General features: G+C 47.8%; 1 protein-coding gene across 6 annotated transcripts in view; it reads right to left on the bottom strand.

The window, feature by feature from the left end:
- Positions 1-13,759: 13,759 nt before the first annotated feature.
- PARN (poly(A)-specific ribonuclease) overlaps positions 13,760-24,137 on the bottom strand; it is a 179,350-nt gene continuing 168,972 nt past the window's right edge. For all 6 annotated transcript variants that reach the window (XM_027526579.1, XM_027526575.1, XM_027526578.1 and 3 more), the window contains one exon: positions 13,760-14,762. In XM_027526579.1, the coding sequence (XP_027382380.1) occupies positions 14,710-14,762 (53 nt within the window). In that variant the 3' untranslated portion in view covers positions 13,760-14,709. The remainder of the gene's footprint in view (positions 14,763-24,137) is intronic.

Here is a 24,137-nt window from a genome sequence, read left to right as displayed (position 1 = left end):
TATAGTACAGAGCAGAAAACTGAGGTTCCTACGTATATAGAACTTACACAAGGTCAAAAGCAAGTAAGTGGTCAAGCCTGGGCTTGACTTCCAAGTTGTTTCATTACAAAACATCCTTCTTCCAATGCTTCTAGAAAGAGATCATCTAGAGTTCCTACTCATCTTCTAGAGTTTTCATCATATAAAATCAAATGGAAGACACGAATGGTATGTGATAACAGCCTGGCAAAACAGGCCTTTTACTAGGGCGGGGAGCAGAGATTTGTGTTTTATTCATCATGTTCCCCATCTCTCCTGTAGGGACACTCGGCAAGGAACACGGTGAACTGGGCAATTGTTGGTTTGGGAAATATTCCCAATTTCAGAATAAGTGATAGGGAAGGCTGGACTGAACGAGTGAAAGGCTGGGTAACAGATGGTCTGTGTTTGAAAGCAGGCTGCCCCAGGCTATGGGCAGAATTTGGTAATAGCACTCTCTTGGGACAGACAGACTGAGGTGCCTTCTGGCAAAAAGCCACATCCTTCTGGAGAAGATCCTAATCGGACCCCCACTAGAGTATGAAGGAAGGTTCTGGCAAAGGCAGGCCATCCCCTAACTAATGAACTCCATTTCAAACCCCAGGACCTGCCAGAGAAACCAGCCTTCTGCTCACGAAGTGATGCTTGTCAACTCAACATCTGTTTGGCCTTTTCCACAGGTGAGGTACTTACTGCTTTCATTCCCTTACCAGAACCTAGGACAGTAGAACCTACAGCTACAGAACCTAGCTGTAGACAGAACACTTAGGTCAAAGAGTGCCACTCAAGGGACTGCAAAGGCTTGACTTTCTCCAGTTAAGCTAAACATTTCTGTTTTATTTTTCCCACAAGTCAACAATCACTACATATCAGCAAGCTCTTTCACAGACAGCAGGGTCCTTCCTGTACCCAAATATTCCCTGTAGTAGTCAGAGCAAGTGCCGGAAATGTAACTCAGACTAAGACAGGCAATAGGAGGGAGAGGGTTTATTGATCTACATACCCGGAAAGGAAGAGGGCAGATCTAGTACTGGGCACAGAGGGATCCACGACCACGGTCCTGCTGTCCATGTGCTCGCTCAGACCAGGTCGCCCTTCTCTACCACTGCAAGTGGGTTCTAAATGGATGGAGAATGGCTGCCAGCAACCCCAGACCACGTGCTTCCATTGCCAAGCGCAGAATAGGCACAAGCCTCTTTCTGGCAACTCCACCTGCCTAGGAAGTGATTCGCCCGGCTCAGGGCGAGGGAGCACTCGGATTGGCTGGGCCTGGGTCACGTGCCTTCCGGGTGGTGGTGGTGGTGGTGGTGGTGGTGGTGCTGGGAAAGGCGGCATCCTGCTAAAATTACGTGACTGGGGATGGTCGGCTCAAAGAAACGGGATGCTTCCAGGGAAAAAAAGCAACCGGTTTGTAATGTGAGGGTTGTTAAATGTGTGGATGAAGGTTTTCCTGCGCATACGCGCAAACGCAGGAGCCCTACAGAATCCAGCTTGCAGATGGATCTCTCAGTGCACTGGCGCTCCTGAGCCTGGCTGGGGGCTCCTTGCCTCTCACCGCTCCCCGCTCTGCTTTCTATCCTCCTGACAACCTCCCGCATTCTCCCACCTGCTGTGTTTGAATGGAGATCTTAGGTCCTGAGGCAGACTCTGCCATATACTCTCTAGGATGGGTGAGCTTCCTCTGTTGGCGGAGCGGGAATTCCCTCCCTAGTCCCTGCCTAAGCCTTCTGACAGCTGTCCTCGTGTTCTCCGAAGACGGAAGAGCTGCTGGTAAGCCGGGCTGCTAATTCCAGATGACATTTGACCTTTCAACTCCAACGGGCTGAGTGGCAGCTAAGTGCAAAGCCACAGCTGGACCTTGACAGTTCTTGGCTGAAAAGAGAGGAAACTGGAGGGAGTTGCTGACCCCACGCGTATTCTGGGGAGGAGGGGCAAGTGGATTTGATTGATGTACCCCAGTTCTCGGGCTCTAAAATCACTGTGGATGGTGACTGCAGGCATGAAATGAGAAGACTTTTGCTTTTTGGCAGGAAAGCTATGACAAACCTAGACAGTGTGTTGAAAAGCAGAGACATTACTCTGTCAACAAAGGTCCGTACAGTCAAGGCTTATGGTCTTCCCAGTGGTCATGTGTAGTTGTGAGAGCAGGACTGTAAAGAATGTAAAGAACACTGAAGAATTGATGCCTTCAAACTGTGGTGCTGGAGAAGACTCCTGAGAGTCCCTTGGACAGCAAGGAGATCAAAACAGTCAATCTTAAGGGAAATCAACCCTGAATACTCCTTGGAAGGACTGATGCTGAGGATGAAACTCCAGTATTTTGGTCATCTGATGTGAACAGATGACTTCATTGGGAAACTCCCCGATGCTGGGGAAGATTGAAGGCAGAAGGAGAAGAGGGCATCAGAGGATGAGATGGCTGGATGGCCTCACTGATGCAATGGACATGAACTTGGGCAAACTTTGGGAGATGGTGAGGGACAGAGAGGCCTGTTGTGCTGCAGTCCATGGGGTCGCAAAGAATCGGACACGACTGGGTGACTGAATAACAACATCCCAGTTCCAGGTGAGGAGACACAGGGTCTAAGCTCCTTCACTTGGGGCAGAAGATAAAGCATCTCTTTCCAAGAAGCACAGCTCTGTGGGTGACTGTGCACATTTGCATCTGTTCACAGCAGCCTTAAGGTGGCCAGGAGTCCAGGAGAATCTGGGGTGGGGTTACTCAGAACCACCCAGAGCACCTTTGGGTCAGGAAGCAGGTAGATGGCTGCTGTGTGGTTGCTGTCCCCTTGCTGTGAGAGGCGAGGGCAGCCCTCTTAAGAGAGTGGATGCTTGTGCCCAAGAGAGGAGCCACATGAGCCCCGGAAGAGACAGAGAGCAATGGCAGACCTCCAGAGTTGGGGGGAAACCTCAGGACTCTTTGTCTCTTTGCCTCCTTTCACGGCTGCATCTCAGTCACCTGTTAGGCCGTCAGCTTGGTGTTCTAAAGGAGGGTCTCCAGACCAGCCTTTCTCAGGGTACTGTTTTTGATCACTTAGGTCTACAGTTTCTGTCTAGCCACACTCAATCGTGTGCCACACATTGGACGCTATTTTCTTTCTTGTTTTCTTTTTTTTCTGCACTGTGTGGCATGTGGGATCTGATTTCCTAACTGCATGTGGAACATGGGCCCCCTGCAGTGGAAGCGTGGAGTCTTAACCACTGGATGGCCAGGCAAGTCCCTGACCCCATTTTCTTAGTTGTCTCACTCCTTTGGAGGCAAAGGAGAGGAAGAACCTAGTGATGGGGAGCTGGTCCTGGCAGACATAGGGATGGACTATGACCCCCCCTTTGGCTTCCAGACGCTTTTATGAAATCATCCTTTTACCCCGTGTTTCCAAGGGCCCCATTTAGGACAGAAAAGACATGGCGATAACTCAGGAGTTCATGGCCACGTGTTTAGCTGTCCCTCCCTCTCTCTATTTGGTGCTGGGGTCCAGAAGGAAGCTGCAGGGATGGACGGGGCCTCCCCCACTCCCTGGAGCGGCTCTTCCTCTGCGGAGGGACATCGCTTCCCGAATTGAGCCGTTTCTCGGCACCTCTGTCTATTTTTGCAGTCGAGCCGGCTGCCCCATGCCAAGGTTTCTTACCACAAATAGAACTTCTGGAAAGGCCTACTGGTTTCCTCCGGGCTTTCAGACACCTCTTCACATTTCGTTTGGCTTCCCTTCTGCAGCCCCAAAAGGGAATATCTGGAGTCTGTGTTCCGCTGTGATCGCAGCCCCCCCACCCGCCAGGCTCTGCAGGGCATCCTCCAGCGCAGTGGGAACCAGGCCGCCGTGGCCGCTCCCTCTGGCTGCTGGCGGGGCCCAGCCCAGACGCCGAGCCCCGGAGCCCCTGGGGTACCTCGAGCACCGGCGTGAACTGAGGCTGTAGGTTCACCCCTGAGGGGGACGGTGGGGGCAGAGAAGCCACCGGGGCCCGCCCTCCATGCCCCTGTCCCCTCAGAACCCCTGCCCTGCCAAGTGCCTCTGGCTCCCACCTGTCCTTGGAGAAGAGGATGTGAGAACTCATCGCAGTAGGTGTCGTGGGCAAGTGACAACTGGGACACTTACCTCGCAGGGGACACCTGGAGTCTGAACGCTCCAGAAGCAATTCCAATGAGTCAAATTAAAACAAGTAGGAGTGTAACTTATTGACACACGAGTAGGAAATAAGTATATGAAAAATGAACAACCTTATAGTGGAGATGGAACGTGTACAAAACCAGTGCATGTGCTTAGTTGCTCAGTCATGTCCGACTCCGAGAGACCCCATGGACTGTAGCCTGCTGGGCTCCTCTTGTCCTTGGGGATTCTCTAGGCGAGAATACTGGAGTGGGTTGCCATGCCCTCCTCCAGGGGATCTTCCCAAGCCAGGGACTGAGCCCAGGTCTCCCACATTGCAGGTGGATTCTTTACTGTCTGAGCCACCGGGAAAGTGAAAGTGAAACAGCCTCTCAGTCATGTCTGACTCTTTGCGACCCCATGGACTGTAGCCTACCAGGCTCTTCCGTCCATGGGATTTTCCAGGCAAGCCCCCCCAAAAATACCATTGCACAAAAAATACCTGTTAATTTATTGTTTTATGTATGTTAAGTTATGAAACTTATTACATAAATATTTAAATGAAATTAGAATGCTAGATCTCCCACCACAAAAGAGTGGGGGTGAAGTAAGAGGTCACCTCATTAATGTCCTAAGGACTGTGAACCAGGCAGGAGCTGGTGGTGCCCAAGACCAGTGTTGGTGTGTCAAGTCCAAGGTTAGAGAAGGTGCCAGGGAGGGATGTCCCTGGTGGCCCAGGGGTTGGGAATGCACCTTGCAGTGCAGGGGACGCAGGTTCAATTCCTGCTGCAAATAAGACCTGACACAGTCAAAAAAATAAAAAGATGCCGGGGGAAAGCCACTTCTAAAGGTACTGGAGACCGAGCTTCAGAAGATTCCAGAATAACAGCCACAAACCCCATCGTTTGAAAGGCTCCCACACTGTGTAAGTATCCCCGCTCCTTGTCTCAGGTGGCCGCCCAGAGTCCGACTCTGGGAGATGGATGGCGTTCCAGGTCCAGTGCTCCCGCTTATTAGTTGTGGGATCTCAAGCAGCTTCTAAATGGCTCTACACTTTCTTTGAAGGCAGGGGGAGAAGGGACGACAGAGGATGAGATGGTTGGACCGCATCACTTACTCGATGGACATGAGTTTGAGCACCATCTCTGGGAGATGGTGAAGGACAGGGAAGCTTGGCATGCTGCAGCCCATGGGGTCCCAAAGAGTCGGACATGACTGAGCAACTGAACAACAACAAAGTTTTCCTTTTCCCTCCTGAGGAATGAAGGGGATAATAATAACGTGCCCGGCACATAATAAACCTCTAAGTCTGAATAACAAGTGTCTACGAGAGCGGGACCGTTCACATGAAAGAAACCTGTGAGTGGGACCGAGAATATGAAGGAAGAGTGACATTTTCCACATGGTCCCAATTATCCAAAGTAAAGATCCAAATGAGCTAGGCGTTGCCGACTCTTCACGTGAACTAGAGATGGGAGTGACCTTGGCCTGGGCTCTGCCCCTGGCTGGCACAGGTTTGGTTTATTAACAAGTGTGTGCCTTTCCCCTGCAACCGAGCCAGCTTCCCCAAGCCCAGTGGCTCCCGGACTCGGCAGGCACCACCAGCACCCGGAGGGCTTGTTTCCAGACTGCCGGCCCCACCCCTGGAGTTTCTGACTCAGGAGGACTGGGGCGAGGCCTCCACATTTGCATTTCTAGCAAGTTCTCAGGTGATGCTGCTACTGCTGGGAACGGGGAAGCCTGAAAGACTCGGCCTTGGCTCTTCAGGGCTCCGTGGCCTCCTCTGTGAGTTAAGTGACTTTGCTGGCTCACGAGGAGGGCGTTCTGGGCTAGGATTCTAGTCCTCTGGCAGGAGTGTAAATTGGAAAGTAATTTGGCCATCCATGTTGAGAGCCTTGGCCGTGTTTCTGCTCCCTGAAGCTGTAATCCCCCTTCTGGGAAGCTGTCCCTTAAGAAACAGCCTGCGATGTGCACAAAGCTTTCTGAGAAAGAGGTGGGTGCGGGTCTGTGTAGAATTCTGCTCCTGCTCTGTGGACGGATGGAGGGCGGACCCAGCCCCCGCCCAATGAACTGACTCCTGGTGTGTTCGGGACGTGCCCACTTGAGACTCGGGTGTGCACAGGGATTCCAGCCACCCTGGTCCCTCAGCACTTCCATCATTGCCACCTCTCTTTTTTTTTCCCCTAAAAATTCGTTTCCATTATGGTTTATCACAGGATACTGAATACTGTTTCCTGTGCTATACAGCAGGGCCTTGTTGTTTATCCATTCTGTGTATAATGGTTTGCATCTGCTAATCCCAAACTCTCAATCCATCCTTCCCCCCTCCTTGGCAACCACAAGTCTGCTGTCTACGTCTGTGAATGTTTCACAGATTGGTTCATGTGTGGTATCATGTGGTATTTGTCTTCCTCTTTCCGACTTACTGCACTCAGTATGTAATCTCTAGTTGCATCCGTGTTGCTGCAAATGGCATTCTTTTTTGTTCTCTTTTATGGCTGAGTAGTATTCCATTGTCCTTCCCTCATGGCTCAAGTGGTAAAGAATCCACCTGCAAGGCAGGAGTCACAGGAGACGTGGGTTCGATCCCTGGGTTGGGAAGATCCCCTGGAGGAGGAAATGGAAACCCACTCCATTATTCTTGCCTGGAGAATCCCACAGACAGAGGAGCCTGGTGGGCTACAGTCATAGGGTTGCAAAGAGTTGGACACGACTGAGCGTGCACATGGAGCACATCTTTATCCGCTCATCTGTCCATGGACATTTCGGTTGTCTCCACGTGTTGGCTATAGTGCATAGTGCTGCTATGAACACAGGGCTGCACGTATCTTTTTGAACTAGACTTTTGTCTGGCTATATGACCAGGAGTGGGATTGGTTGATCACGTGGTAATTCTAGTTTTAGTTTTCTGAGGAACCTCCACACTCCTTTCCATAGTGGCTGCACCGATTTACATTGCCACCAACAGTGTAGGAGGGTTCCCTTTTGTCCACACCTTCTCCAATACCCGTTATTTGTAGATTTTTAAAAAAATGACGGCCACGCTGATTGCCCTGCTGCTATCCCTGTGTCTTCTCTCCAGGACATGTCCTTCATGTGGACATATGGTGGTATCGGGTCATGGTTAGGCACGTGGGCATTGTGGTCAGACGTCCTGGGGGTTTGAATTCCAGCTCTGCCACTGACCATGACCTTCATGCCAAGCGACTGAACCTACCCTCAGTTTCATCTTCAAGGGGGGATGATACTAGCTACCCATTGAAAGGTTATGAAGTGTGTAGAATAGAGTACGTTCCAAAATACCTTGCCCATTATGAATTACAGAAAAAACGCATGGTGCAGTAGAGAAGGTTTGCTTTCAAAAAGCAAGGGTTAAATACTGGAGGGGAGTTTCAGGTGGAAAGTTCTAGAGAGCAGGGGTTATGTGTCTTTAGAGGAGATGGTTTTTCCTAGTGAAATTGAACAAAGGCAGTGAATGGGGTGGGGTAGAGGGAGACGGTGGTGAGCAGTCACTCTCTGTTATCTTTCAGCAGCTCTCAGTGACCCTGTGAGGAGCGGGTGGGCGGGGGTCTGGTCTGACTCAACAGGAACTCAGCCAGCATCCGGTGAGCGGCAGGCCATCACAGGGCGCAGACAGCGTGCGCCGGAGCCCGCTACCTCTAATGTGTGGTTTCCTCAACGCCTGTTATTAATGGAAATTCTTCTAGCGCCTGAGTGGGCATGAGCGGATGGAAAAGGGAGACAATGAGGGCTCTGAGGCTCCGAAAGGTGGGGTGCTCCTATCAGACATCCATCAGGACGCCAGGAGCCTGCTGATTCACACACGCCCGGCGGGAGATGAAGTCACCTGGATGATGGAGAATTCTGGGGCTCTGTATAAACAACCCAAACTCCCAAAGGACACTCCATTTCCCACTCCCCATCCCCTCCCCCCACTTAGACCCAGCCTTCAAAAGTGCGCAGAAGTCTAAGCTTCTGAGTCACCATCATTTGTCAAGGTAACTTGTAGGTTCAGCTATTTAATTTTTACCCCGTTCAACAAACAAGAGGACAAACACTCGGGTAAGATTGAGTAAAATGAACAACTCTGAGTTCCCACACTGTGGGGATTGGTAACGAGACCGGGCCAAACAGACTGCAGGGCACAGAGGGGAGATGGGCAAAGAGCTTTTAGGTCTCCTCATTATCAGGTGGAATGTGGGAGGTTACCACTCTCAGCCACCTGTTTCCGGTGGTCTGGCTGTTGCCAGTAAGGAAGACCCCCTGTCCAGGGTTGAACCGCCTGCAAGGCGACTGGGCGGAGGAGTGCTGGCCACCCGCTTCCTCCTGGAGGAGGCAAGCCTCAGAAGGTAGGTAACTAGTACTCCAGCTGGTCCCAGAAATACTGTAACTTTCCACACACAAGTCGCAGGAGTCAGGCATGAGTGCATAAAGCCTCCCACCACACAGGAATCTGCCCAAATCCATGATTTGCACACCAAGCAAGGGGCTCTGACATCAAGCTTTCTGGCCTATTGCCCTATGTTCTTACTTAAGAAAAATAGGCCTGAGGGTTTAATCTCTTTTTTAATGAAATACAAATTGAAGTCCGTGCCTCCACTCCCATGGGCTTCCTAGGTGGTGCTAGTGGTAAAGAACTTGCCTGCCGATGTGGGAGTTGCAAGAGATGAGGGTTTGATCCCTGGGTCAGGAAGATCCCCTGGAGGAGGGCATGGCAACCCACTCCTGTATTCTTGCCTGGCGAATCCTATGGACAGAGGAGCCTGGTGGGCTGCAGTCCTTGGGGTTGCAAAGAGTCAGACACGACTCAAGCGATGAAGCATGCAGCACACCCCCATCCCCAAATAAAAGAAAGAAGAAAGGAGCTCTTTTTTCTTGTCTTTTCTTTTCTGACGGGGTTATCTTATTGAAAACATTTCAGGGGGCTTCCCTGGTGATCCAGTGGTTAAGACGCTGCGATTCTACTGTAGGTGCTTGGGTTCAATCCCTAGTCAGGGAGACTAAGATCCTGCATGCCATAAATCGAGGTCAAACAACAACATTTCAATCTTAAAAGCCCTTCCCAGCTGCCTGGAGGTTGTCACCAGGCCCAGACACACCAAGTACTTTGTCAAATTCAGGTTCACCACAGAATCGGAAAAAGCAGAAGGCCAAGGCAGAAATGGGCGAGGGGCTGAGGACAAAATGAACTACTTTCTGCAGGGACCAGACGACGGGGAGGAGAGCGTGGCCCAAAAAGGAGAAAACGAACTGGCCTTCAGGTATTCTATTTCCCTCCCTGGACAAAATTGGATGCAGAGATTTACTCTATGAATCATTTGGGGGAAAAAAAAGATTCCCATTGAAGTCATGAAACTTGAGTCATGAGATTTAAAAAAAGCATTCAAAAAGATGCCACTATTTTTAACACATACTGTTTCCCAGGTCGGGAGAGAATGGTGCAGCCTCAGCAGTAACCCAGGGTCATGGCATTTCCCTCTCACCATCGACACGGGGCTGCAAAACGGTCTAAGTGGGAACCTCACAGACAGGAGCGCTGCCTGTCTGTGCTGTTGTCCTTCTCAGCAATTATAACAGCACACTTACAAAATAACACTCAAGACCCATGCTTGTTGTTATATGACAGGTTTTTTAGGAGGGTGGGCTGGCTCAGTGGTAAAGAATCTGCCTGCAATGCAGGAGACATGGGTTTGATCCCTGGGTCAGGAAGATCCCCTGGAGAAGGAAATGGCAACCCACTCCAGTATTCTTGCCTGGGAAATCTCACGGACAGAGGAGCCTGGTGGGCTACAGTCCACGGGGTCGAAGAAGAGTTGGACATGACTCAGCAACTAAACAGTAACAACCAAAGCAATATACTTGGAAAGGTCTTCTCTACAAATGGAGGTGGAATAACTGGATGGCCACATGGAATTAGGGAACCTCAACTCCCATCTCACACCAAATACCAAAATACTCATTCAAGCAGACTTCAACATGAACAGGAGAACTACAAAGCTTCTAGAAGAAATGCAAAAGAGTATCTTTTAAACCTTGAAGTTGTAAAGTTGATAATTATCGAAATGAAAAACTTCTGCCCAGTAAGATATATTTTTAAGCAAACGGGTTGTTGGGAGGATAAGTGAAACAGGTGAGGGAGACTGAGAGACAAACTTCCAGTTATAAAATAACAGGGATGTAATGTAGAGCCTGGGGAATACAGTTAATGTAATAACTTTGACAGCAGATGGTAACTAGACTTAGCATGGTGATCACTTTGAAATATATAAAGGTATTTTATCGCTATGTTGCACACCTGAAAGTAATCTAATACTGTAAGTCAGTCAGCATTCAGTGTATTCCATTAAAAAAAAAATCGGTCAAGTAAGTTGCTGGTAGAGCAGATCCTGAATGTTCTCACCACAAAAACTGATGTGGTGTTCATTTTGCTCTGTGTGAGTGCACCAAGTCGACACATTGTACACCATACATTTACACCGTTGCACAACTGCAACTCAGTAAAACTGAAAAGAAAGGAAGGGGCGGGGAGGGAGAGAGGGAGGAAAAAAAAAAACAAGCAAGGCACAGTCTGGGACTGCTGCTGCTGCTGCTAAGTCGCTTCAGTCGTGTCTGACTCTGTGCGACCCCATGGACAGCAGCCCACCAGGCTCCTCCATCCATGGGATTTTCCAGGCAAGAGTACTGGAGTGGCGTGCCACTGCCTTCTCCGCAGACTGGGACTAATCATGTACAAAACTATCTGACAAAGCACTAATGTCCAGAATAGATAATGAACATCTATAACTCAATAGTTGAAAGACTTACAGCTTGACAAAATATAGGCAAGAGGGTTGAGCAGATACTTCACAGAGGAATATTTAATATATACAAATGGCCAAAAAATACCTCATCATTAGTCAACAGGGAAATGCAAATAAAAACTGCAGGGAGATATACTATAGGGCTAAAGACCAACAACGCCAAATGCTGCCAAGGATGAGAGCTGCTGGTGAGTCTAAATGATACATCGACTCTGGGAGATGATATGGAAGTTTCTTATAAAACTGAGCATCACTGATCTAGCAATTCCACTCCTTGGTATTTACCCTCCAAAATGAAAGCTTTTGTTCTCAAGAAGACTTGTACTAGAAGGTTCACAGCAGCTTTATTCGTCATAACCCCAAACTGGAAACAGCCCAAGCACCTCTCTATTATGAATGGATACAGACTGTGATACGTGCATACTCAGTGGTAAAGAAGGATACACTGGGTGACACGGATGAACCTCAAAAACATCATGCAGAATGAAAGAGGCTTCACATCAAGAAGCACGGCCTCATGATTCATGAAGTTCTAGAAAAGGTTAGACTAATCTGTGATGAAAAAGTTCAGACCAGTGGTAACCTCTGGGGATGGGAGTGGGGTGGTGGGGGACTGCAAAGAGGCAAAAGGGAATATTCTGGGGATGATGGGATGTTCTGTGCCTTGATAGATTATGTTGCATTTGTTACAATCTATCAGAAGGTATGCACACTTAAGATTTGATCATGTTACTAAAAATTGTATCCCCGCTGGCTATAAACACATAAACCCTGGCTCATGACAAGCATGCTCAAGGATTTGGGATGGGGAGCGCTCTGCAACTTACTTAGAAATACTTTTGAAACTAAGATGGATTGATGGAGGGAGGCACGGCTGAATGGTTATGTAATAAAGTAAATACAGCAAAATGGCAGCTGTATAATCTAGGTGGGGAGGAAACTGATTTTTGCTGAACCAATCTTTCCACTTCTTTGTATGCTTGAAAATTTTCATAATACAATGTTGGTGGGGGGAACTGGACGAATAGAAAACTATAAGAAAATAGAGCCGCAGCACTCAGTCTCCACCCAGCTCTAAAATCAGAGAACTACAGAAGGACTTGAAGGGAAACTCTGAGGTCCCCACTTCCACACCTGCCTCCAGGTTTGGTTACAGTACTTAAGAAACCACAGGACTCGGTGGTTCAGTGGTTAAGAGTCCAGCTGCCAATTCAGGGGACCCAGGTTCGATCCCTGGTCTGAGACTATTCCACATGCCAGCTGGGCAACTAAACCCATGGAGCCTTGGCACCTCAAGCCTCTGCTCCACAATAAGCAGCCTCCACTCACCACAACTAGAGAAAACTCGCACATAACAAAGGCCCAGCACAACCAAGAAAAGAGAAAAGAAACCCCAGGCGCTTCCCTGGTGGTCCAGGGCTTAAGATTCCGCGCTTCCACTGCAGGGGGCATCGGTTCCACCCCTGGTCAGGGAACTAAGATCCTGCAAGTCACACAGCATGGGAAAAAAAAAAAAAAGAAACCCCAGAACCACAGCCTCATTATCCTAACATGCTCGAGTCTCGGTATGGAAAAGCCAAAGCAGCATCCCAGGGTTTCAAACCCAGAAAAGACATGGAGAAAGCCTGTGTGTGCGTGTGAATAGGCAGGAGGGCCAACCCAGTTCACCTGCTGTACAGCATTTGATACAGTTGGGAAAATAGGGGTCTGGGCACGTACCAGGGCTTAGCTGGGTATTTAACGCTAATTCAACCCCTCCCCCTGCCCCTATCATGCCTGTGTCAACTCCAACCAGGGTTTCAGATCAAAAGCGTCTTCAAGTATCACTACAACTCACTGTGCATGCGTGTGAGTGCTGGGTGTTTGACACGATTCCATTTAACCCTCACCCCACCCTGTAAAGTAGGTTCATAGTATAATCCTGTTTTCATGATTCAGGAAACTGAGGCTCAGAGAGGGTAATAATGTACCCAGGAACACACAGCAGGAGGCAGGCATATCCCATGAGGCTCTAGGGCAGAAGCCCTTTCTAAAGAGCACCTCCCCAAACCCCTCTGGACTGTAAGCTGTGTGTCCGTGACACTATTTGAACAGGAAGAACTGGGCTTCAGGTGACAATGAAGAATCTCATGCCTGAGAATAGTCCTCGTCTCTCCCCCGGAGGCCTTGCACGGTGCGAAGGTCATTAGGCCGCCCCCCCCCCCCCGCCCCCCCCGCTCGGCGTTTCCACGCCCGGCACACCCATCAGGCGGAATTGCGTTCAGTAAGTGCGCCGACCACCACCTTGCACTGGTCTGCCCTGTTGTCCGTGCTGTTATAAGCAGCGTCACGTGCATCTGTTTCTTCCTGCGGGTTTTAATGACTCAGCGGCGTCCAGCAGCACCTCTAAATCCTCCTGGAGACGCTCCTTTGTCTGGCCTCAGCCTTCCGTCACGCTTTCCCAGTGGGCTGTGCACAGTGACAGCGGCGAGGAGCAGGGGAGCCTGGGTTTGTAACTTGGGGGCTATCAAACTCTCGGGGAACTGGGAAATGTCAAGAGGCCCTTAACTGGGGAAAGCATCTTACAAATCTGAATTCCCTCGAGACCTTGAATTCTGCTCAGAACCTTCCCACCATGAAGATGCACCCCTCTGACACTGCTGACCATCGGCTCCCCTCCAGCACCAGGCGCCTGACTCATCAAGGCAGGTGTAAGGGGTTAGAGGTTAAGAGAGAGAGAAAAAAGAAGAAAAAAAAGCACCAGGCTTACTGACTTTGCAGAGCTTTTTCTGGGGTGATCTTTAAAGAGAAATACATCTATGCAGAGATTAAGTATGTCATTCACTTACAAAAGAAGAGAAAAGAAAAAACCGAGAATCCTAAGAAAATCTCTTTAATTTTCATCTTTCGGAAATACATTTTTCATTTTTTTTAATTTCCATGATACAAAAATGTTAAATATCTAACAATGATCTGTAGGAAGCAGATCCACGGGATTCTGTCGCTGCTGTGATCTGGTTTGACAGAGAAAGGCTGGTACACGGTGTTGATTTGTTATGATTTCACACACATGCACACGTACGCACACTGGCCACCTCACCCCCAGACACCACCAGACAGACAGACAAGACACTGGCTAAGACACGGAATGCAGCGCTACCTGGGAAAACAGAAATTAACTTTTCATTCGTACACCCCACCATGAGAAACTCACATCTTAGGGGGAAAAAAAAAAACACCTCTAAATAAATATGCCCCAAAGGTCAAGGCATGTTGACGGTGGTAGACATCTTGCTACCAGGAAAACAAGCTCGGAGCTTCGTGGTTTCGGGCAGCAATGATGAGAAGCAGGCAGACACAACCGAATTCTTCATGGGAGGCCGTACCACACCCCGGGGCTGCCCCTGGGCCTGAGCGTGAACCTCTCGAGAGGTTCAACCCCAAATTCATGGTCACAGCACACAAGAGCGTCGGCTCTTTCCGCGGGTCTCACGGTTGGCCTTCCCCTTTGGGTGGATTCGCACACACAGATCTGTGACTGGAGGGTTTCACATGAGCAACAAGTAATGACCTTAATGACCTGGTGAATCATGAATGCACGACAGTCGGTAACACGCTGAGCGCCAGCCAGCACGCAGGTGAGGCTGAGGAGGAAGGAACACAGCCTTGAAAACAAGAACTGGGGTTTTTTCAGGAGACACACTTGGTTTCAGGCTCCTCCCACACCACAGTAGATTCAGTGAAATGCGGTATGGCTTCCAAACGTGCCAGCTGCTTCTTTCCTTCTCGGCAACAGCACCAGCGGGGTTGTTCCACTCTGGTCTTGGTTACCATGTGTCGGGGACTTCGAAGAGCTTGGCCGAGCTGTCTGAGATGCTTCCTGGTGGGAGAGGACAAAAGAAGGTGAATAAGGAGAGGGCTGCCCTGGCCAGGGGAAAGAAAGAGGAGCTGCCCGGACAGCGTTGACCAGGGCCAGGGCTGGGATGGTCTTGTCGCTGGAGAGCAGTGCCCGGCATATGAAGGCCACGCTGCAGAAACATCACCACAGGATCCAGGGAGTGCCTCCTGTCTGGGCGTCTGTACTGACTTCACAGGAGTTAAGCATCCTCCAGTGAGCACACACTCCCATATTCTTTGCTACGCAGCATGCCGGGCACTTAGTTCATTTAATCTTCATAAAAGCCCGGTTTAGTGGCACTAATGTGCCCATTTTACAGCAAGTGGCTGAGATGGGGGTCCAGATTCCCCCAGAACTGAGATCCCTGCCAAAGGCCTGGGAGGATGAGTTTCTCTGTGCTGCAGTGACTATCAACCAGACAAGAAGTCTCAGGGGCTGGTGGCTAGACAGTCGCTAGAGGGAAGCTGACCAGTGGGGGTTCAGACATCCCAAAACAGATCTGCAAAAGCAGCTTGTAGCTCTTTCCTATTTCAGCAACACTGGCTACGGTCTTCGTGGCCTAAAGGAGCCTCTTCTGTTACAGTTTCACCCCAAAGTTACAAGCTCTTCTTCATTCGGAAACTTTCTGCAACAGCAGCAGCACCACTGGGTCACTGCTTGGACCACCGATGTCCACAGCCAAATACATGGGAACTAAGTCAGGAAACGGCATGTTCATGATGGAAAATGTGGCCGGCTAGGTGCTCCCATAGCCGGGATATCATGCATTATTTAAGCCCTAAGGTAGGGCTGGCAGGGAAACAGGCAAAGCCAGCCCCAGCTAACAGTCCAAGACTGAAAAAGGGGAGAGGTCTGTGATGATGCCTGAAGCGGAGAGTAACTTTCAAAAACAGGGGCACTTGTTCACCTGAGGGTGGTTACTGCCCGTGACAGGAAGGCGTGAAGGTAACTGGGTCCAAACACGTGAAGTAACACGAGGATTTGTGCTGGCGTGAGACTCCGCCCCTCTCCTCCTCTACTGAGATAAAACCCAGAGAGACAGGATGAGAAGAGCAGGAGGGGACGTCATCTAAAGAGTTCTGTCGGGAGTCTCATGGCTGCACGGAACACGCGTGTCCCGGGACTGCTCCAGAGAATTGAAGGTGAGCAGGAGATGGTCCCCATGACCGATTCCCATGATCCCGTTGAAAAGGAATAACGGTGGGAACTTCCCTGGGGGGCCAGTGGTTAAGAATCTGCCTGCCAATGTGGGGGACGTGGGTTTGATCCCTGGTCCAGGAAGATTCCATATGCTGTGGGGCAACTAAGCCCATGAGCTGCAACTCCTGAGCCCGTGTGCCCTAGAGCCTGTGCTCCGCAGGACAAGAAGCCACTGTAACGAGAAGCCCTCGCACTGCAACTAGAGCGTAGCCCCTCGCTTGCTGCAACTAAAGAAAGCCCTCGCACAGCAATGAAGACCCAGTGTAGCCAAAAATAAATAAATAAATACATAAAACTTAAAAAGGAAGGAGAAGGAATAAAGGTTATTGAAAAACAAAGCAAAACACAAACAGTCCCCTCCAGGGAACAACTAAATTCTGCAGACGGCCCAGGATAAGATTAAACTAGCCTGACCCCCTTCTCAACCACCCAGTCACACAGTACTTAATGACAGGGAGGAAAACTGACATCAGGAAGGGCGTTTTTGTAATTCACATAGCAAAGAAATAATACAGCAGCCTATCAGATATTCTAAAGGTAAAAGCCACAAGGCCAAATGTTGGTGGGGGGGTGGTGCTGAAATAAAACTGAGAGGGAAAAAGATCAATGGCTAAAAGCAGCTGTGCTGTCATCCTTACCACAGCACCCGCCCTTACCTGGATGGGAGTGCGTGTGAGTCTGGTGGCACACCGTCCCACACACAGGAGGACGACTTCCCTGGTGGCCTGGTGGTTAAGAATCCACCTTGCAATGCAGGGAACACAGGTTCGATTCCAACTAAGCCCGAGCTCTGCGAATACGGAGCTTGCACCACAAGGAAGATCCTGCGTGCCACAATCAAGACCGGATGTGGCCCAAAACAAACAAACAAAAAGAAACCACACAGGAGTGACTCTGTGGAGAGCAAGCGAGAAACAACGGAATACGCAGAAACGGGAGAGAGGCAAGTGTGGTGGGACTGTCCCAGTAGCTGTAAGACTCCGAGCAACTCTCACCCGTATCTGTAAGGTACACTCAATGCTACTTCGAGCCTCAGAGGATTTCCATGATTCAGCTATGTTCCTGGCACAGAGCCAGTTCTGAATGCTCGTTAGCTCCTTCCCCTTGTGGAGAAGGTGGCCCAACATTGCATGTGGTTACTGCCCGGGGAAGCCAACAGCCTGCAGTCAAAGAGAGCCACTTACAATGTGCAGCTGCTGAGAAAGGATGGTGTGCACAGAGCAACCAGAATTTTGTGAACCAACTAAAGGAGACCTAGACCAGAGTGCTGGTGCTCGTTCTAAGCACCTTCCAGAAAGGGAGAGCTGTAGACCGTTGAAGGACCCATTTCAAAGCTAATGGATAAGAAACTGTGGTCAGTTTTCCAGGGAACTCGCTTTTCACAGCCCTATGTGGTAACTAGAATGCAAAGAATTACTCAGGAACAACTTTTCTTTTTCAACAGAAACTTCAGGACATCTGTCTCCTGCTATGATGGACTGTACCTTGCATCATATACAAAATGGATGGTATATCTAAATGTAAAACCTGAAACTGGAAAACTTCTAGAAGAAAACAGTTCTTGAATAAAGCAAAGATTTCTCACATTTGACACCAAAGGCATAATTCAAGGGAAAAAAATGATAAACTGGATTCCATTAAAATGTAAAACATCTACTACTGAAAGGCACTGCTAAGAGAATGAAAAGCACCATCAAAAGAATTTGTAAAACACTCAACAGGACTTGTATCCTGAATCCATAAGAACTCTCAAAATTCAATAAGAAAAAACAAACAGCCCAATGAAAAACAGGCAAAAGATTTAAACACTCGTTTCACCAAAGAAGATATTTCAATGGACAAAAAAATCACATAAAAAGATATTTAACATTGTCAGTCATTAGGGAAATTCAAACCAAAGCCATAAAGAGATACCAGTCCACGTCACTGGAATGGCTACTAAGCACACCACCAGCACTGCTGACTGCAGAGCCGCTGAGCCCTGGTGCAGATGCGGAGCGCTGCAGCCACCCTGGAGAACAGTGGGCCAGGTTCTTATAAAATTAAACATACACTTACCATATGACACAGTAAGTCCACCCGTAGGTGTTTATTCCAAAGAAATGAACACTTAGTTCACATAAAAACTTACACAGAATGTTTACATCTGCTAGACTCTCAGCTGCTAACAACCTAAATGCCAAAAGGCAAAAATGGATAAACAAATAGTGATAGGTCTGAAAAGTGGACTGTTAGTCCACAGAAGAGAGGAATGAACCAGTGACGTGGACAACAACACAGACAAACGTCAAAGGCCTTACGCTAAGGGCAAGACCCAAGGGGTTACTTATCGAATGATTCCATTTAAATGACCCTCGGAAAAGGCAAAATTACAGTGACAGAAAGCAGATCGGTGGCTGCCAGGACCTAGGGACGGGGAGCGGCTGACTGCAAAGGGACACGAGGGAATCTTCTGGAATAGCTGCTTTATTTCTTGAGCACAGTGATGCTTATATGACTGTACACATTTGTCAAAACTCGTCAGCCTGTACACCTCAAAGTAATGACTTTCACTGTATGTAAACTGAATCTTAATAAAGCTGACCCTGCAAAAGGTATGAAGAATATTGTTTAAAAAAAAACACCCAAATTTTAATATAAAATATGCTGATAATTTAAATTATTTGACCAAGAGTTTTTAGATGGGGGAAAACAAGATACTAAATGGCATACAGAGTATGATCCAACTATGCATAAAAACGATAGGTAGGATGGCTGCAGCCATGAAATTAAAAGATGCTTACTCCTTGGAAGGAAAGTTATGACCAAACTAGACAGTATATTCAAAAGCAGAGACATTACTTTGCCAACAAAGGTTTGTCTAGTCAAGGCTATGGTTTTTCCTGTGGTCATGTATGGATGTGAGAGTTGGACTGTGAAGAAGGCTGAGCGCCAAAGAATTGATGCTTTTGAACTGTGGTGTTGGAGAAGACTTTTGAGAGTCCCTTGGACTGCAATGAGATCCAACCAGTCCATTGTGAAGGAGATCAGCCCTGGGATTTCTTTGGAAGGACTGATGCTAAAGCTGAAACTCCAGTACTTTGGCCACCTCCTGCGAAGAGCTGACTCATTGGAAAAGACTCTGATGCTGGGAGGGATTGGGGGCGGGAGGAGAAGGGGATGACAGAGGATGAGATGGCTGGATGGCATCACTGACTCGATGGACGTGAGTCTGAGTGAACTCCGGGAATTGGTGATGGACAGGGAGGCCTGGCGTGCTGCGATTCATGGGGTCGCAAAGAGTCGGACACGACTGAGCGACTGAACTGAACTGAGAGAGAAATACTTGTTAACAGAGTACCAAGTAACTGCGGGATTGTATATTCTTCTATTTTCCTTCATTTAACTGATTTTCATAGTGAGCCCATTATTTTTATTAACAAAACAACAAAAGAAAGTAAAAAGTGGAAACAAAAGGTGATTGTTTCTGCTGCCTTTCACCTACTTAAGAGTTGAGGGCTTCCCTGGTGGCTCAGACAGTCAAGAATCCACCTGCAATGCAGGAGACCCAGGTTCGGTCTGTGGGTCAGGAAGATCTCCCAGAGAAGGGCTCCCCTGGATGGCGTGTGGGGAGTCCCCAAGGGCTGCCTGGAGGAAGAGGAAGGGCACTCACGGAGCACAAGCTGAAATCCATATCTGAACTGAGTAGTTAGAAAGCTCCTGGGCTTCCCTAAGCTGGCCACTCAGGTGATCGACAGCACCAACTGCAGAGCACGTTTCTGAGTTCAGGAGACCTCTAACAGCAAGAGGAGACTGCTGTTCCAAGTAGAGTCTCCATTTTTACACTGAACCCTAAGGGCTGAAGCTGGAAAAAAATCAGCAGATTAGTCAAGACTCCAATAAAACTCTCGGTTCTTGGCAAACATGGAAAGCTCTCCTGTGTTGTGTTTTAAACGTAAGGGGGAAAAGAGACTTGGAACGACATCACTGCTACATGAGAAGTCACCAGGAACAGCCACAGCTCTCGGCCCTGCTCTGTGAACACTAAGAGCGTTAGAGGTGGAACCTCGGCTATTGGACAGTCCATCTGTATTTTGAGACTGGCTAGTCCGACCAGCATCAGGCCACTGGAATATGAATTCACTTCCTTAGCAAGAGCAAGGGCGCTGTGGACACTCACCCATCAAACACTGTCTGGGAAACACTTCTTATAGACAGCTGACTCCAGCATATACAGCACATGGAGCTGTTTCCTTTATGCACCAATGGAGAGTACGCCTTGACTGCCCCAGAGAAGAGCAGACAGCATTATCAATCTCCATTAGCTCCAATGAGTATAAAAGGGGGAGGATTGATAGTATACATTTGCTTCCTGAAAACAGGATAGAAACAACTACATTCAGGAGAAAAACATTTACTAAATCACATGACATGCAGATAAAAATCTCCAAAAGGGAAGAGTATCTTGGATTTTTATCACATGACTTCATCACAAGAAAGTCTGGGTGGGTAGTTGCTTCTGATCTAGAACGGCTGCCAGAAACATTCACCTGTGGGAAGAACCCTTCGCGTCCTCTGAAGTTCGGAGACACTACATACTGCAGGGAGGTTTGATGCCTTTGCTCTGGCTCAGACAGCCCTCCCCGCCACCCTCAACAGCAGCTGTATTTGACTTTGCATATGTGTGATTCTTTGAGTCTTTTTCCTCTCTATAAATCAGAGATAATGACTCTACACTTTACTCAGTTTTTATAATGACTAGATTATAAAGGACATTCCTAGCACAATGTCTGGTATATATATTAAATCGTCATTTTTCTGCAACTTAAGTCCTTTTGTTCTGTGGGAAGGCATCCAGCACTTAAGTCTCAGTGTATCTTTGATATTAAGATGTATAACTAAGAAAAATGACACTGTTTTGGGGGGGATTTCTTGAGCATCAGTTGGACAGAAATTGCTATGGTACATGATATCCTGTGAAAAACAGTGAAAGTTAGTAGTGTCTGACTCTCTGAGACCGCATGGACTATAGCCTACCAGGCCCCTCTGTCCATGGAATTCTCCAGGCAAGAATACTGGAGTGGGTTGCCATTCCCTTCTCCAGGGGATCTTCCCAACCAAGGGATCGAACCCAGGTCTCCCACATTGCAGGTGGATTCTTTACCATCTGAGTCACCAGGGAAACCCAAGTGATATCCTATGGTCCTACTTTTTGCTGCCTTCCCCTTGGAAAACAGAACACTTCCTACTGGTGGAAGCCTGTCTTCTACGTTTCCCATGCCTTCACTGGCAGTGCTCTGGGCACCCAATGCACCCCAGTGAGTCATGGGAGCACTTGTCAAGGTGCTGAATTTGGGGACTTCAGTACAAAAAGATTTCGAGTATCCTATACATATTTATATCAGAAAAGCCTTGGCCATCATGGATTTGAGTGTCCACATAGAAGCGGACAATTAGATAGTAGGAGCACAAGATGGGGACTAGGACCAAGATAAAAGCATCAATGGCTCTCCAGGTGGCTCAGTGGGTAAAAGAATCCACCTGCAACATGAGAGATGCGGGTTCGATCCCTGGGTTGGGAAGATGCCCTGGAGGAGGGCATGGCAACCCACTCCAGTATTCTCTCACCTGGAGAATCCCAAGAACAGAGGAGCCTGGTGGGCTACAGTCCATGGGGTCATGAAGAGTCGGACACGACTGAAGTGGCTGAGTATGCATGCATGTGAAAGAACTGACAGAGTAATTCCTGGCTGAGAATCTCATCACTGGCCTTATAAAAGGAATTCATGCAAATACTGTTATCACATTGTATGGTTTCATGTATTCTACCTATTGAAGACATATTTATTGAGTATCTAATTAGTTTAAGGACAAAAGCCCTGCATAGAAGGTTAATCTATAGTGAGGGATGTATTTAAAATAATAATTACTCAGATAAATATACTACCACAACATCTGATCTTGTTATAAAATAAAACTAGTGATAATAGTGTGTTCTCTGGAATTTATCATTAAATGTAGTGATGAAACACTTTATAGTTATAAGAAAAAAAAAAAAAGATACTGTCCCCAGTAGGACTGCTGAGCTTGATGCCTTAGAACCCTTCTCTGCAGGAAAAATGAAGCCACACTGTACCAAACACTCTAAGCCAGTTCCAGCTCTGGGCTCCTGGGACACTCTGAAGCTTTGGGAGTTTAACACAGACCTTTCAGTCTGAACTCTGTTGTTGGTCAGTTGCTCAGGCACATTCCACTCTTTGTGACCCCATGGATGCAGCACGCCATGCTTCCCTGTCCTGCACTATCTCCTGGAGTTTGCTCAAACTCATGTCCATTGAGTCAATGATACCATCCAACCATCTCATCCTCTGTTATCTCCTTCTCCTCCTGCCTTCAATCTTTCCCAGCATCAATGTCTTCACCAGTGAGTCAGCTCTTCACATCAGGTGGACAAAGTACTGAAACTTCAGCTTCAGCATCAGTCCTGCCAATGAATATTCAGGGTTGATTTTCTTTAGGCTTGACTGATTTGATTTCCTAGCTGTGTAAGGGACTCTCAAGAATCTTCCTGGCACCACAGTTAGAAAACATCAGTTATTCTCTTGCTCATTTTAAGATCTCCTTAAAGTAACTGAGCAATCAAAATTGGTTGACCTGCCAGGCCCAGGACCTGGTATCTTGACCTACATCCTGCGGATACTTTAGGACTATGTGCGGAAAACAAACCAGCTAAAGAGGATCCAGGGCACTTCCAGGCCTGAGCTGCTGGAAGATCTAACCCAGTGAATGGTGTTCCAGGAGAAAACTCATTGCTCTTAAGTTACCTGATCAATTAAAAGTGGTCAAGATGTTTCTCTTTCTTCTTTAGCAGGACAGACAAAGAACTAAAAAAAAAAATTTTTTTTTTTTTAATGCTCAAATCTTGTGGCAGTGACAGCTTTACTGTCAATGGGAGGGAAAAAGAGACTATTTAAATGACGGTGTTATAAATTCACCCCAAATAACTCACAGAAAGTTTTCACTTAAAATGATGAAAGTTATAAAAAGAGCTAATCTATTAATGCAATCTATTATTAGGTATTTTAATATCTTTGAGACTGTGCTGAGACAGAAGGGAAAAAACCTAAAATCCTGTCCCTGAGAAGTAACAGATAATTAAAAAAAATTCAGGAGATTGAGAAGTGAAGGAAAGCTATCCAAGAAGGGAAAAGCCCCTGGATCCTGGTCATGCTCTGGATGAGCTCTGACAGCCAGGCTAACATTTAGTATCTAACATCTGTGGAGCAGGCACAACAGCAGGGGCCTCGGGCATCAGAGGTGAAGACAATGTTACAGATTAAAAACTTCTCTAAGGAGTGGAGACTCACAGCCTCACAGTGCAAACACACAGCCCAGACTTCAAATAAGAACTTACGTTTTCAGTTAAAGTGCAGCTTCAGCACAATGCATAAAAAGGCATCTGTGACATTTCTGCTGTCTTTGATTTCATTAATATCAATGAGATTCAGAAAACGCCCAGCAGGCAGATCAAGCCACGTGTAAAAAGAGGAATTAACTGCAACACAATGGATTCTTGGCCTGGGTATGAATCAAGCTCCAGGGCTCCACTCCTACCCTTTGACCTGACTGTTGGTTCCAACTAACCGGGGTGACTGTCACGAAGTCAGATACAGGAGGAGTAACTTCCCTCTCAGGCATCCCCTCATCCTAAAGAGACAATATGTAACTGCGCTTAAAAATACCCACTTTCCTGCAGGCCTGACTTACGCGCTCCATGACCCTGGGCCAGTCACACAATCTTCAGGCCTCGGTTTCCTCCTCTCCTCTTTTCCTTCCCCCTTCCCTCCTTTCTTCAAAAACTTTTTAATTGCAGTATAGTTGATTTACAATGCTGTGTTAGTTTCTGGTCTAGAGCAAAGGGATTCAATTATATACATACATATAGATGTTTTTCATACTCTTTTCCATTATGGTTTGTTACAGGATATTGAACACGGTCCCCCATTCCATACACCAGGAACTTGTTCATCTGTTTTATATATAGCAGTTTGTATCTGCTACTCTCAGACTCCTAGTCTATCCCTCCCCTGTCCCCTTTCCCCTTTGATGGCCATAAATTTGTTTTCTATGTCTAGGAGTCTGTTTTTGTTTTGTAAATAAGTTTACTTGTATCGTATT

The sequence above is a fragment of the Bos indicus x Bos taurus genome, chromosome 25 (genome assembly GCF_003369695.1).
Source record: "Bos indicus x Bos taurus breed Angus x Brahman F1 hybrid chromosome 25, Bos_hybrid_MaternalHap_v2.0, whole genome shotgun sequence".
Taxonomy (NCBI): Eukaryota; Metazoa; Chordata; class Mammalia; order Artiodactyla; family Bovidae; genus Bos; species Bos indicus x Bos taurus.
This window is presented reverse-complemented; position numbering and strand designations above follow the sequence as displayed.